Genomic DNA, 16,227 nt, shown 5'->3' on the forward strand with positions numbered 1-16,227 from the left:
ACAGCTGCCTTTTCTTTTAAATAATTTAGAATATTTTAAAATTTGGACTATAGAAACACAGTTCTGCCGTGAATTAAACCAAGTAATATTTACTTTTAGGGGCTTTATCTAGACTAGAAGGTATGTTGAAGTGAGGAACTATTTTGTTTCTAAACTGTAGGTGGAATTTCCCTCCCTGCAAAAAAAAAAAAGAAAGAAAGAAAGAAACAAAAAGCAGGATCACTCTCTTAGATAACCATTGTGCAATGATCCAAATCAGGAAGCTAACAGCAACACATTGTTTTATTAGGTAATATGTACACCTGACTCAAATTCTGTCAATTGTTCCAGTCATCTCTTTGTAGGAAAATAAAACGTTTTCACATTCGGTTGTCATGTCTCATGTGTTTGGCTGGTACCTTAGTCTTTGTTTTTTACAACCTTTCAGTTTTGAGAACTGGTTGGTTATTTTGTAGAATGTCCCAAAGTTTGAGCTTCTCTTATGTTTCATCATGATTAGATTCGATGTATGCATTTTGGGTAGAAATCTACCATAAGTGATGCTCTGTTTTCTGTGCATTATATCAGGAGACATATGATGTTGATATGTCTTATTACAAAAGTGTTTTTTTTCTTTTGTAACAAATAAATATTTTATGGGGAGATATTCTGAGGCTATGTATTTTGTTACTCCTCCAACTTTAACCTACTTTTAGCATCCCTTTATGATTCTTGCCTGAATTAATCTTACTGTGATGATTGCCAAATGACGATTTTCTAATCCCAACATTTTTTTTTTTACTGATTAGTTGGGAATCTCCTTTAAGGAAGAGCTTTCCTTTTTATTTACTTGATCATTCCTTCACATCAGGCTGGACTCATGGATTCTTATTGTATTCAGTGGATTTTAGATAGAATTTTACTTATATTGATAGCCTTGAAACTTTTCTCACAGATCAATCGCTGTGAGAGAAACCAATAAGCTGTTTCCCCAAATTCTAGGGGTGTGAACTTTGCACTCAGTGGATCTTTTCTTCGGGATCTTGTTCTGGGTGGAATCAATTTGATGGTGGCCCTCACTGCTTCCAGTCATACGTGGCTTAAGAATGTGATGGTTTAGGAGCATAATACATGGGAAATACTTCCTGTTGTATTTAAAAGTTAAAATGTGGAAGTTTGATGTCCGGTACGAAGAGCGAGGCACTGACCTCCCTGGACCCGAGCAGGTTGGTGGCCCCGGGCGGCCTCCCGTTGGCGGCTCTGGGATAGAAACCGCGGTGCATTTGTAAGTGCTTGCGCCTGGTTCCTCCTAGTTGTCCCGTTCGAGTTGTTCTTGGTCTGGAACGCGCGCTGGTCGTTATCTTTCAGCACTCCGCTTTCCACACCGCACGCTTTTCAGTTATGCTTTACATTTCTCCTCGACTTAGATTTCGTGAGCTTTTAAAATGGTCCCATGTTTTATTTTTTCTCGTGCGTGGGCCGTCGTGAGGCTTTAAACAGGAAGCTGTGACAGCACCCGGGCTCCGCTGCTCGTCACCTGGCCTTCTGCGCCACTCGCCCCGCGCCGCGGGTGCGGTCCTCCCTCCAGCAGAGGGTTCCCGGCGCCGGCGCCGCCCGCACGGGGCCGGGAGCCCTTCCTGCCCGCCGGGTGCGCGCGACGCCGCCGACAGCTGTTTGCCATCGGCGCCGCTCCCGCCCGCGTCCCGGTGCGCGCCCCGCCCCCGCCAACAACCGCTGCTCTGATTGGCCCGGCGCTTGTCTCTTCTCTCCCCGCAGCCAATCGCGCCGGGCGAGGAGCTCCTGGTCTGGTACAATGGGGAAGACAACCCTGAGATAGCAGCTGCGATTGAGGAAGAGCGAGCCAGCGCCCGGAGCAAGCGGAGCTGCCCCAAGAGCCGGAAAGGTAGGAGCCCCCGGCCCGCCCGCCCGCCCGGTCCCGGCGCTCCGCCCGTCCGGGACGCCGCCCTGCCGCCCCCCGCCGCTGCTGGCCCGACCGCGAGGCGGGTCGCGGGCTCGGGGGGCGGCGCCCGCGGCGTCTTGGTGACCTTTTCCAGACGCGGCCGGGCCCCGGCCCCGCTCCCCGCCCCGCGGTCCAGCTCAGGCCCTGCGATCACCGCCCTCCCGCCCTGCCGGCCGGCCCCGCTGCTGAATCACGGCCGCCGCGCGCTCCGGCTGTTTCCTAACTTGTGGCTTAGCTCCCGGGCGGCGGAAAGTGCGCGGACGCCGCTCCGGAGCCGGACATTCTCCCGCTGGCTCCCCGAGCCGCGCTCCGCAGTTGCGCTCAGGGCTGGCGCTCGAGTCTTCTCGCGGCTGGCGTGACAGCCCCGGCTCCGCAGACTCGGGCCCGCCGCGCAGGACGCGGGCCCCGTCGGCGGCGGAGTCGTGGTGGGGGCGTGGGGGAGGCAGAGACAGAGACAAGAGACAGGAGGCGGCGGGGAGGGCAGGGAGACAGCGGGCGCGGTGGGTTTCCGAAAGGATGCCCAGGGGGATGTGGAAGTTAGCGTGTTGTTTTGTCGTTTTGACTCAATTCTCATAGTTTTACGACTTCTGATGATTTCGAACAAAAGGTAAAAGTGTAGTCACACTTAAAAAGGAAGGCGGTAGTTTCTGGGTAGGAAAATAGTTTGGTTGGCTGTATCGTATTTCCAGCTGGCATACTGACATGTTGGGATTTTTTTTTTTTAATGAAGAATTTTAATGTGAATTCAGGAATCGTTCGTAGATCCCAGTTTGAAAATATGCCAAAGCACAGTATGATAGTTTCCTATTGATATAAATACAGATTTGTGGGTTTTTTTTTTTTTCTTTGCTCGCCTGAGGTGTTAAGTAGATTTTTTTTTAGTCATCTGAACGAACGAGTCTATTCTTTACCCAGAACATTGCAAAGTGAGTTGTGCAAGTCATACTGTAAATAAAATCATGTCGTAAACTCGATTTAGGAAAATGTTAAAATCGACTTTAAGGAATGTAGGCAAGAAGTCTGTTCTGATTTCTCAAGTATGTATTCTTTGTATATCACCACAAAATGGAAATACAATTAATTTCCCCGTGAGACATGTCGTTAGTAGGCCTTTTACTGAATATGCATTGTCTATGTATTGAATATGATTTAGTCACTGCTTTAGAGCGTTCAATGCTTTTGATCCTGAATCAGATGATCAGAGTCTAGAAAATTCCCAGTTTTTTTTTTTTTGTTTTTTTTTGTTTTTTTAACTTTCAACTGAGTTCTGGGATTTTGTTGATATTAGGCTTAGTGCTTAATTGTTTGCAGTGAAAACTTTTTATGTAATTCAACTTGTTCCTTTATTTAGTATTCCTTTTGTTTACAACTAATGTTACCAGCCTTCCAGGTAAGTTGTTATTTGTAGGGGGCTGGAGATGGGGAGCACAGGACCCTCTTTACTGTGCCACTAATCATAACTAACTCCTGTACTTAAATAGATTGGTAGTCTAATAGCAACCTTACTTTAACGCTTTTCTCTGTTTGGCATACTTTGTTGTGCATGTTTAGAACATATGTCATTACTCTTTTGCTTTTTTGTTTATCTGTTTATTTTTCTCAGTCGGATTTGGGGAAAAACTTGAACGTATACTTTCTGTTTTATTAGTGATACATGAACTTAATATCTGCATTTTTATACCTGTGTAAACTGTTGGTGTTTCGTATTGACTTAAATGGTTCATATTTCTTATTATCCTATTATTTTGTACTACTCTGGGCAGCCTATAACCCAGAATCCTAGGTTTTAATTAATTAAAAGACTTATGCTTATGCAGAGCTCTCTCTTGGAACTTACAGTCTGTGTTGAACAGCTTGCTGGTAAAGAGATCTGTTTGCTCTCTAAGACTTAAGCTTTGGAGAGTTTAATGAGTCAAACCTTTTTTACTTTTAAATTAAATACTCAGTTAAAACCGATTTATAGCTTTCAAAGACCTGAAATGGAGTCTTTTTTTTTTTTTTTTAGTATTAACTCAGTCCTATTTAGGTCTTATGTGTGACCTCAAACATTTAAATAGTATCTTTTCAGGCAGTGATGTCAGAGAGCGAATCAACATAAATGTCATTCAGAGGCAATGTTAACTTAGTATTGCTGAAAGCCACATGTTGAATACATAGAGCCGACAGGTAGACTGACAGTGGGCTTGACTTCATTTTCATTATGAGACAGAGAGAAAAACAAAGGGCTGAATTCTTCAAGTTCTGGACCTCAGCTCCTTTGCATGACAGCTGCTATACTTACAGCTGTTGTGCATTGCATGTGGTGCCTTTCAGAATTCGTCAGATCGCTGGTGGATCATAGGCGTGTTTGGGCAGAGCAAAGCCCTGATTTCTTTGCATACAAAGTAGTGGCCTCTCCTCTCTCCCCTCCTCCCGTCTCCTTTCTCCTCCCCTCCCCTCCCCACATTCATTCATTCATCTAATGTTTATTGAGCCCCTGCTGTGTATTAGGCTCTCTGCTGGGTTGTAGCACACAGTGATGAGCAAAAAAGCAGTGGTAGCTCTTCTCATGGCGCCCGTAGTCTAGTGGAGAAAACAAACATTAAATCAGTGAATAGCTGATCAGCGCCTAGATGGTTGGCATGTAGTAGGCCCTCAGTAAATATTCATTGATTGACAAGAACTCACACAAATGTTTTAGGAAGGAAAAAAATGCAGTGCGGTGAGAACACAGTTCATATTGGCTGCGACCATGGAGCATGCAATTTTGCCATGGGCCAAAGATGGATGTACATCCGGCATTTTAAACTGGAGTTTAATTTGGATTCCCAGTTTTGTAATTGAGCTTCTTCACTTTTTACACATCTGAGCAGCCTCTATGCAATGAAAAATAAGTTCCTTAGATGGAATAGGTTAAGCTTTCAGGTAGAGAGCAAGGAGGGTTTTTAGTGTCTGGTGTTTCAGGCTATTTTAATGTGAACCACAGAAAAATTACAATTATAAAATAGCATAGAAACAGCCAAATGTAGAAGTATTTCTCATCTTCTTGATCTCTGTCCCCTGTTTGTTTTGGTGACAAATGAGTAATTGAATTTGCTTGTTAGCAGTAAGCAATGACTGTTGGCAAACGCTCTTCCAGGGTGTAGGTTGTAATAGCAGAGTGTTTGCTCTATCAGTTACATAAGAGCCTTACCTGAAGTTCTTTTACCTGGAGAAACAACAGTGGCTTTCTACAAATGGGCTTAGTGGAAGGAATGAAAAAGATGGGATGCCTGGGCATTTACCAGGTGTGTGACTTTGGACAACTCATGTCACCTTTCTGTGATGAAGTTTCCCTAGCCTGAAAAAGGAATATCATCATATCGATGATGCTTGTGCCATCTAACCTCACAAAGTTGTCAAGAGCAAGTGAGATAATAGAAACGTGCTTTGTGAAGCTGTGGGCTCTTGGGAACTGTAAGTACCAACTCTCACAACATGGCTGGCGTTTACTTCCCTGCTACTTGCGGAGGAACGACTGAGTTGGTGACTCATTTAATCAATGGGGATTTATGGAGCACCTGTGTAAGCTCAAAATAAGCACTGGGTCTCTTCTTTCCCTCTTCCTTCCTACGTCACAGCCCTATTCTCTGCTGATTCACCCTTATTTTAGGCCTAAGTTCTAACCTATTGACCTTGCTGTTCACAGCAGATTGAGAGAGAAGAGTTTATATTTATAGCAGCAAGAAGTTTTCTACCTGAAAGCTGGACAGAGAAGAAGACAGAAGGTTCATAACAAAATCAGTAATGAATTATAAAGAACAAGTTCCTTAAGGTCAGTTAGTAGGTTCAGATAGTCCTTCCTAAAAACCGTAAGTAGTGCCTGAGAATATCAACTGGTTTATAAGTATTTATCTCAGCGACTTTTAGTCACCACAGAACAGTTAAATTATAATCAGCTTAGCAAAGTAATATTTTATCTGTCTCTACGATCAGAATTTAAATTAAAAATCTTGGTACTGTGAAGAACACTCAAGTTTTTTGAAATTGTATATATTTGAAATTCTTCTATAAAGGTGCTAAATAACAAGCCTTTAGAAACTTAAAATATAGGGAGGTAAGAGAGCCACATGCAAAGATACCTCAGTCTAAGGTAGTCTAAAAAAAAGTGCAACACGGATTGTGTAGGCAGTAAGGACTATTGGCCCTCCCTAAGAGAAGGAAAAAGGGATGCTGAGCTGGGCTGGCCGGGGAGCGTTTCTGTAGAAAGGGTGGCAGGATAGGGACATTTCAGAACAGAGAGAGGAAGGAGGAGGACGCCAGGAGGAACCTTGGGGCCTGAGAGTTGTAACTGTCTGGATGGTCTTCCTCTCTGTGATTTAACAAGTATTCCTTGTGTCTGTGTCAGGCACTATTCTGGGTGCTGGAGTTTCAGCAAAGAACTAAAATGACAAGGGTCCCTGTTCACATGGAATCACATTCTGGAGAGTGGGGAGTACAGGCCAACAGATGAAGTAGGTAAACCTTGTCAATCGTGTTTTGTAGGGTGGGTGGGGGAGGTATGGCCTGACTGTAGGTGGGAGGTCGGGGTGACCATTCTGAGGTTGTGACATAAATGACACAGGAAGTTCTAGGGGCTGAGGGCTCCAGGAAGAGGGACCCAGTTCTTTTAGCTACATGAGTATTTTTGGATTATGAAACTCAGTTCTGTAAATGGACATATATTGGCCCTTGTTCTGCCAGGCGCTGCACCGAGTGGCTGGGTTGGTTGGTGGGGGAGATGAGAGATGACTGCAGCAGGCACCATCCTCCTCCAGTGTGGAGTCTCCAGTCTGTTCCATGCCAGCCACGCGCAGGTCAGACTTAGTGGGTGTTCTGGTTGATGTGGGAGAGAAGGAAATGGACACTTTGCAAAATTGGATAAGTTGTCCAAGATCGCCCCACCAATGAGTGTCACAGTCGGAATTGGAACCAGGTTTCCCATGCCTTTTCTTCTATATGATATGGAGCTTTTTGTCCACTTCTACATGCGGTTGACAACTACAGAAGTGACAACATTGGTTCCATTTAAAGTTGAAATTAGAGAATACATTTAATAAACGCAGAGAGTGGACGGGCTTCCGTGGAGTTTGATCTCCTAACCTTTTGTAGCAGCCAGCAGCTGTGTTTCAGGCTCCAAGCTGAATGACAGAGGCCTGACTCTGGTGTCTGACGATGATGATAGATGGCCCCTATGCCTACTGGGTGCCTGGTGGGCAGGTCCTGTGCCCGCTGACTTACAGGGCACTGGCCTGTGGTTCCTGTTTGCAGGTGCTGGAGCAGGATGTGGAGTGCTTGGACATGGCAGTGTGTTCCTGTGTCCGGCTTTATGCTGGCAAGCTTGTGGCATTCGACACAAATGAGCTGTTTCCGGGTTGGTCAGTCTTAGAGGGGCCTGTCTCTGCTGTAGCTTTCTGGCTGCCTCCTAGCTGAGGGTGCCTTTTGCTGAGCATTGAATGTTCCATCTCTAGTGGTTGCCTGCCAGGATGAACTCTCTGCTGCTGTTGTAGTGGTGGTCTGTTTTTAAGAGCTCAGTATGGTTTTAATTAGAACTTTTTCAACAATAGGAATTAGGGAGTTGTTAAAAATTTGCAGTTCTGCTGCTGCTACTAAATTGCTCCAAATTTAGATGAAAATGTTGGTCAGTATTTTTGTTTTGTGCCTTTGATTCTTACATCTATCCTTGTTTACAGGGAAATTATGTGGATTAACTTAAATTTTTCAAAGCATTTTGCAAATTTTTCAACTGTATTTTACTTGGTGAATTTGTAAAAATCCTAACATGCCATGATTAAAAAGTTCTAAATATCATAATTGAGTGTATTGGGAACCATGCTGTGCCCTATTTTTAGGTTATTTTGGTTCTCTTGTCCATATGTAAATTGGAAAGTGAGACTTGCCTAATACAGAAAAAAGGTTTGATTATGATTAAATTTTCTAAACAATATAAAAGAGGTAACAAGACCCTTATAGTTAGTTCAAAATACTTTAGTTGATTTTAACAAATCCACTTACAATTTGAAAGTAGAAAACCCAGTTTCCTGTGTTTTCCTTAAATATGAACACTAGGTTATTTTTCTAAATGATGAATTTTTATTTTTGTTTAAACTCTTGCAGTGTTTTTTTTTTTTTTTTCCCTAGACAATTTCATGTTCCAGTTTACAGATAGCTGTTACAATATTCAAAGTTAATGTTCGTGGAGTTCGTGGAAGCATTATAGAGAGGAGGGTGTAGTTACTTTATTTTGAAATAAAGTAACTTTTAAAGTTTATTTATTTATTTTGTAGAGACAGAGTCTTTCTGTGTTGCTCAGGTTGAACTCGAACCCCTGAGCTCAAGCTGTCTTCCTACCTTAGCCTCCCTAATAGTTGGTATTACAGGCATGCACACGGTGTAGCTTTGTATTTAAAGTTGCCTCTAAAGAATTGAGGAATTGGAGGCCGGGCACGGTGGCGCACGCCTGTAATCCCAGCACTTTGGGAGGCCGAGGCGGGTGGATCACAAGGTCAGGAGATCAAGACCATCCTGGCTAACATGGTGAAACCCCATCTCTACTTTAAAAAAAAATACAAAAAAAATGAGCCAAGTGTGGTGTTGGGCCCCTGTAGTCCCAGCTACCTGGGAGGCTGAGGCAGGAGAATGGCATGAACCTGGGAGGCGGAGCTTGCAGAGAGCTGAGATCGCTCCACTGCACTGCAGCCTGGGCGACAGAGAGAGATTCCTTCTCAAAAAAGAATTGAGAAATTGGATAAATATCCCAAGAACACCATTGTCGAGGTTAAAAATAGACATTTCTTTTAGTTAAAGGTTGTATGGAGAACTGAAGTTGAAGTTTCAGGTAGACTGGCATGGTACTTTGTTGGCATTCAGATGGCTTGTTTATATTTCACATGCTGCCAAGTACAGGCCTAAAGGTTTCTTTTGGCCATCCATCTGGCTCAGAGTGTTTTATTAGTGTTCATAATTTCGTTGAAATAGTTTAGAGGAGCTGAATGACCTGGAGAAGCAAAAGTTACTTGAAAATGCTATTGTTTCTCTAAGTGAAAAAGAGAAATACTGAAAGTAGCTGTTTTTCTTTTTGCCACTCAGTTAAACCAGTTTTCATACAAGAGTTCTTGGCTGAATTCATTTATTACAATGTATTTTGATATGGACATATGTCATGACTTGACACTTATTTGCACATCATGTCATTATGCTGTGAATCACTCATTTCTATTGATGGTGACAATGACAGCAGTTACACTTGTTCCTGGCATTGTGCTGGTGCCCTGTGTATACCATAGCTCATCCTCCCAATAACCCTGCAAAGTTGAGATCCGCGTCCTCATTTGTAGAAGAGGAAACCGATGCTCCGTGGGGCTTACATACTTCGGCCAAGTTCCCACAAGGTCCTAAATAAAAGGCTCTGTCTGTCTAAATCCAGTTTTTATGCATAATGTTTCTAAGTAGGACAGTTACACTGTATAAGTTGCCATGTTTTATTTGCTTTACTAACTGGCCAAGGTGTATTTTCACTGCCCACTGTAAGAAGTGCCCACTTTAATCCTAAATACCAAGACTATGGTTAAGTGAAGTGTTTGGTGTAGGAAAGCCCAGTCATGGCGACACCTTCAGCTGTTTCTGCTTTGGAGATTTATGGATTGCATAGGTATATTGTATTCTTTTGAGCACCCCAAATAAACAGTTTTTAAAAACACAGATTGCATTTTCACCCCTTTCCAGCTGTTGTCTATCAAGTGTTTTTTAAATGACGTATTTGTTGATTTAAGTTTCTGATGAATATTTTCTTTCTCTTAGGTTTTATGTTATTTTGGCATTAGTTTTGAAACCAAAAGAGCACAGTGAGACATTGCTTTTGCCCAACTCCCTCTGCAGTGCAGAGTCTGGGATTATAGAGCTCTTTCATTTTGTCTTATTGATGAGAAGCTTTAGCTTCCAGCTCTACAGCACTGGTCTTGTGTTGAGACTGGCTTAACAGTCTGACTGTTCCACCAATAAAAATACACGTTAAAGTTTTCTTAAGTTGAATGTTACAGATAATGAACATGCTTTAGTTAATGTGTACTCTAAAGATTAATTACAGAAACTGTAAGTGTAATTCTGATTTGTTTGTGGATATAATTGAGTTATATCCTGCTTGTTTTTCAGTTTTGGGTGGTGACATTTTATTTGTTTTGCCAAAATGTTTATTTGCAGAGGGGGGTAGAATTTTTTTTTTTTCTTTTTCATTTAAGAGAAATGCACATGAACTGTTTGAAGCAGTACCTTCCTCAGAGGTTTTGTTTGCTGATAAAGCTTTCCTATTCTAGCTGCTTGACTCATTCCAGAGGAGAACCATTAAAGGAGACCAGAAGGTGAAAACAGTCACCCTAACCTAGCCGTGTGTGCTCTTGAATTTTCCTAAGAAGGGGCACGCGTTGATTTCCTCATTGTCTTTATCACACAATAGATTCTTAGAATATGTGTGTCTATATAAAATTTTTAAAGCTGCTTGAGTTTGTAGCCAAACGTAATGTGGCTTTTTCTACTTGGAACTTTTACTGAGAGTACTTTATTCGATTGTTCCTTAAAGACTTCGTAAGTAGTGGTCAGGCGCGGTGGCTCACACCTGTAATCCCAGCACTTTGGGAGGCAGAGGTGGGTGGATCACCTGAGGTCAGGAGTATGAGAACATCCTGGACAACATGGTGAAACCCCGTCTCTACTAAAAATACAAAAATTAGCTGGACGTGGTGGTGGCTGGCACCTGTAATCCTAGCTACTCTGGAGGCTGAGGCACGAGAATCACTTGAACTCGGGAGGCGGAGGTTGCCGTTGACCTGAGATTGCACCACTGCACTCCATCCTGGGCGACAGAGTGAGACTTTGTCTCAAAAAAAAAGACATAGTAAGTAGTTAACACCTCCCCAACCCCCCAAACATACTGTAGGCAAGGCAGAACTGCAGTTTGTAATCTATACTTTGATTTTTCAAAGTTCTTTAGCATTTTTCTTTGTGTTCTAACCTGTTCTTTGAAAAATGGGAGAAGGTAACTTTGTTTAAAAGGTTAAAACTTGGTGCATATATTAAAGTATTTTGAGGGATTCTGGGTAAGAGACTAGAAAATTCTCAGTGTTCTGGAGCATTTATTGTAGCAGCTTGCTATTTCCTGCTTCTGTGGCCATGATCCTGAAATTTAAAAATATTTTAATGAAAGTTTTAATAATCTAGTCAATGTGTAGTTATTTTAGATGCTTATATATTGAAAGTACATACCATTTTTATTTTTAATGTGAGAATATTTGAATAGTTTCAGAGGCCAGAGATTTATTCCAGCGAATGAGATAATTGTGTGTGTGGTATAAAAAATAGCACAGTTTATAAGCTAAGAATATAACAGCTAAAATACTGCTAGTTTGATACTTAGATAACTTTCAGTTTTATATGTTCTTATTAGTTTAATCAGTGTCTGAATGATGAAAAACTAATTGCACTCTCAATGAATTTGCTGTCTATTACCAGTTATGGACAGTAGCAAAGGATTGACCGGTTAAAAAGAAAACTAATACAGCATTGCTTAGGCTAAAATTCGCCTGCACTCTTTTTTTTTTTTTTTTTTTATAAATTAAAACTACAGTGATAAACAATCTTTTTTCTTGTATTTATAATCCTACCTCTTGGGGCAGTCTTTCGTAGATTTCCTGAGACACCACATGGCACAAAAATGAAGGCAAACTGGTTTGTTCACCCATGTTTAGAACCCCAAAACGGAATTATGTGCAATGTTTGAAGTTGCAATACCATTCAGAATGGGCAACAATGCAATTTCTGAGCCTTTTGTTATTCTATTTACTATTTGGCCTCTCAGGTTCAGTTCTCATTCTCTTGCCAGTTTGAGATGTAGGATATGCCTTTCTAGTTCTGTTGACTACATTTTAGTCTTTCATGTGTGGGATTATCAGAGCCTGCTTCTCTGGAATAAAGAGATTACTGGCCATAAGCAGAATGTCTAAGGGCCTGTGAGAAATGAGGGTTCCTACTGTCCACCTCTTGCCTTGGTACTTTTGCCATGAGGATGTTAATGTTGGTAATAGCTGGGTCCTAAGTCTTCTAACCTTCTATGGCAGGTTTACGCTGTGAGCAGCACCATGATGATAATAGTTGTAGTTTTGATCTTTTACACGTGGAACAATCTCCTAGACTATTTACACATGATGGACTGTAATTTTTGTAGGATTAGCACTAATGTTGAAATTACAATTTCCCTCTGACATCCAAGAAAATAAGTAAAAAGTATCAATAATAATAATAATAAATATCATATGTTGCCAGTAGTCTCAATCTTGGACTTTTGGACCAGGGGTTGAAGATTCCACATCGACTTGGTTTTAGGAATTTTGTTAATTGCTAAAGGTGTGATCCACAGTGTCCTTCCCTTGTTAGATGGGTCATGGGCGTGTTTGATAAAAAGATCAACTTTGAGTGGTAAGCATAATATCTATTTTTAGTTATTATAAGTCCAGGAATTCAGGATAGAAGAGAATGTAAATTACTGTCTGTGTGCCAAGATAAAATTTGGGGTTTTAGTAGAGTGCAGAAAATATTCAATCAAGAAAAAGTGATACTTATTCAGTTTCTGTCTGATCCTTTTAAGTTTTAAAGACAGGGTCTTATAAATCTCATGAGTGATTGTTAAAAAGTACATGGAATTGGTGAACTTTGTTTTCATAGCGAATGATTCTTGTGCTTCCCCCTACTCTTCAGTTTCTATGCTAAGCACATTAAAGAAAAAAAAAAAACCTACCTAAAATTTTTTTTTAGTGTGTGGGGATATACTGCTTGGGCTTCACTGTTGCTTTTGCATTAGATGCAGATTGATCAGTACTTTGAAAATGGATAGCTTGTTTAAAATGAGCCAGGAGTGTGCGTGTATGTTGGGTGGAGGGGAAAGGGGAAAAATTGCTGACCCAGCTATACCTTGAGTGTTAGGAGATGTGCAGTATGCAGAATTTATTGTGATACACCAGAATATAGCCTTGGAATTAAGAGACCAGGTTCAAGTACCAGCTCCACCAGTTAATAGCATTGTGACTTCAGATGGGTTACTCTCCATGTTTGGGTCTTTAATTTGCCTGTCTATAAAATGGGAATATGAGCTACCTACCCTACAGGGTTGCTGTGAGCATTAAGTGAGAATGTTACAGGAATATTCCTGGCACACTGACCTTTGGTTCGCCCCGTTGTAATGGTGGGCACCAGCAAAATTCATTCCATGGTAACTGCCATTCTCTGGCCGGTTGGCACACTTCTAAAACAAAAAAATGAACAGTTTTGCCATCTTGTGTAACATGTTCTCTTAAAATCCATATGTTTTCCTTTCGCATGGTGGAGTGAATTCAGTTGATCTCAAATTAGGTAAGAGCAGAGGGCCTCTTTGGATCTGCAACTAAATAGATACATGGTGGCATTAAGGAATTCTTCATGTGCAAGAAACCTGCTTCTCTCTTAAAAGCTGTCTTGTTTCACTGTTACCCAAACGAGAACACCTGTGGTGACATAGGTTGGTGCATTAGGTAACTCTTGGAATTTGATTTGTTCCAGTTGCCTGGGCAGAAGCAAACACATCTCCCTGCTTGCCTTACCTTTCTGTGGCCCAAAACACTCATGACAGTTACAACAGGATTTTATGTGAATGAATTGTTCTTAACATTTTCTTAGGTATTACATTATCAGACAGCCCTGAAAGTCATTGTGTGGGAGCAGTTTCAGGACTGTCTATGCCAGATTTTTTAAATAGTCTTTCTGGGGGTGAAATCAGGAAGAAACCAAATGGGTCAAAGAACCATTTTCTTAGAAGGTGCTAATTAATTTGACGATAATCAGTTTTCTGGCAGGAAATGTCCTGATGATCTGAGCAGCATCTTGACTGGGTATTCTGAAGAGTTGGAGTTCTTTTTCAGGGATCACACAGTACCTTCCTTCTATTAATACACAATGCTTGTACAAACTCACAGCTTAACTTTGTAATAACACAGGAGTCCCTGACCCCCAACGTTGTCTACCAAATGTTGTGTTTACGTCCATTTGTGAATGTCTGGGGAGAAGGGCCTTAGGTGTTACTTGATACTCTGAGGGGTCTGAAGTCTCCTCTCTGAAAGATTAAGAACCACCACAGTGAACCTGTATGTTCACTTTTCAGACTCAAGCACAGTTAGAAGCAATAAAATCAGTAGGTTACAGACTTTAAAAATGAAATACATTCACAGCTTACACTGTTAGAGCGTTAATATATACTGATGTGAACATGAGTGAGTGACAGAATTCTCTCAAACTTCTATCCTCATTGGACTTGTACATTTTTATAATAATACCTGGGTGGGATCATGTGAATCAGTGGAGAACAAATGAACAAAACAAATGGATGAATTAGGATTTGTTAGTGGAAGCAGAATGCCATTGTCTTCGTATGAAGGAACATATGCCGACAATTTAGATGTGTAGGCGTGCACTTTCTGTGATTTGTTTAGTAGAATCTGTGGATACTCCTTACAGTCGATTCCATGTATTGAGTCTGTGCCAGACACTATGTGGCATTCGTTTTGTGCATTACCTCATTTACTTCTCTTTGACGACAGTATCAGATCAGTATTACCAGTATATATTAGAGCTGGTTCCCATTTGCTTCGAATGGGATTATTTCTCGTTAAGCAAGTCATGGTCCAAGGGCTGCGCAGCAGCGTTTCATGCTATTTCACTTTTATGGGTTTCTGTTTTTGAGGACCAAACTTATCCTGAGGACCTACTTTATTCTGAGTGCCACCACCACACTGGGGAGGGGGACAAGAGCCTCGCCCACTGTCTCACCTCAGTCAGGGTCAGCTCTTTGCAGGGAGCACGGGTAACCTTGGAGACACAGGAACCTGCTGGGAGCAGGTGAAATGAGTGTGTAGGTTGAGAGACTCTTTCCACCAGCCATGGGTACTGGTCTAGGAAGGACTCCTGATTCAAGCCCTAGTCCTCTGTGAGCCCTCCTCCCAGGCTCAGTTTGTTCCCTGTGGGCATTATTTTACGCCTATATTGGCAAAAAATCGAAAAGCATCAGCTCAGGGACAATGTGGGATAATCCTTGGAGACCAGCACCAAGGAAGATTGTGTGCTTCTGAAAGGCTCCATTCTCAGTGCCAGCGCCTGTTAGCAAGGCCAGGTCCACAACATGTGCTCCTCAGGCTCCCCGGCTTTACCTGGCTCCCTTGGTGGATGGTACTTGACATCCTCCCCTCCTCCCTCTCTTCTCCTTCTCTTTCTCTCCTGAGTCCTTGCTGCTTTCACTGTCCCTCCCTTCTTTTTTCTCTGTCTTTAATGAAATACAGATTCTCTGAAAGATCTTTTCCACTCAAAATTTGCTTCTTGTTAACATCAGCAGGGCGTTTCTGCAGAGGGGCTTGTTTTTTGCAAAGTTAAACAGGTATGTAACTCCAATTTTAAATTCTTTCATTATAGACATCTTTGTAGTAATACATATTTGTATTCCCTTTAGCTCAAAAGTGTTGTATAGCTAATAAGCAAAGAAAAGGATCAGAATACTTCTTTACCTTAATTCCAGAAACTTTACAAAGTACTCAAGAAATTTTTAAAAAATCTATCAAGAATAATAAGTTTGGGCTAAATTTGAATAGTAATCTGATATAGCCTGAATAGCTAGCACATCTGAGAATGAGATACACGTTGCTGAATAGGCTAGTAGAAGTTTGTATTTAGGTGGAGATCTATTTTAAAAATCTGGATTTAAGCTGGGTGTGGTGGCTCACGTCTGTAATCCCAGCGCTTTTGGAGGTCCAGGTGGGCAGATCACCTGGGGTCAGCAAACTCCTGACCAACATGGTGAAACCCCCTCTATTAAAAATACAAAATTAGCCGGGCCATGGTGGCTCATGCCTGTAATCCCAGCTTCTTGGGAGGCTGAGGCAGGAGAATCGCCTGAGCCCGGGAGGCAGAGGTTGCAGTGAGCTGAGATTGCACCGCTGCACCCCAGCCTGAGTGACAGAGCAAGACTCTGTCTCCAAAAAAAAAAAACAAAAATCTAGATTTGAATTTAAATGTAACTTGTGATTTAAAAGAGTTTTGAGGAGAATATGTTTTAGTTTCATCCTGCTCTTCAATCTGAAGGACAGCCTTGGCAGCTCTGAGTTTATCAGAGGGGAACAGTTTGTGCCAGCCCGTGTGCATGCGGAAGCCTGAAGAGGTCCCAGGTCTTTTTCCTTGGAGCGGTTATGTGGATGGTGTGACGGTCCGTAAGTGCTGATAGAGGC

General features: G+C 42.0%; 1 protein-coding gene across 1 annotated transcript; it reads right to left on the bottom strand.

The window, feature by feature from the left end:
* Positions 1 to 329: 329 nt before the first annotated feature.
* LOC113223297 (translation initiation factor IF-2-like) lies at positions 330 to 3,663 on the bottom strand. Its single transcript, XM_026452779.2, has 3 exons — positions 3,621 to 3,663; positions 2,164 to 2,501; positions 330 to 1,784 (listed from the first exon to the last, which is right to left on the bottom strand). Exons 1-3 carry the CDS (start codon positions 3,661 to 3,663, stop codon positions 1,386 to 1,388), a joined length of 780 nt encoding a protein of 259 aa, XP_026308564.1. The 3' UTR covers positions 330 to 1,385.
* Between the last annotated feature and the right edge of the window lie 12,564 nt (positions 3,664 to 16,227).

This window comes from Piliocolobus tephrosceles, unplaced genomic scaffold, assembly GCF_002776525.5.
Source record: "Piliocolobus tephrosceles isolate RC106 unplaced genomic scaffold, ASM277652v3 unscaffolded_40741, whole genome shotgun sequence".
Classification (NCBI taxonomy): Eukaryota; Metazoa; Chordata; class Mammalia; order Primates; family Cercopithecidae; genus Piliocolobus; species Piliocolobus tephrosceles.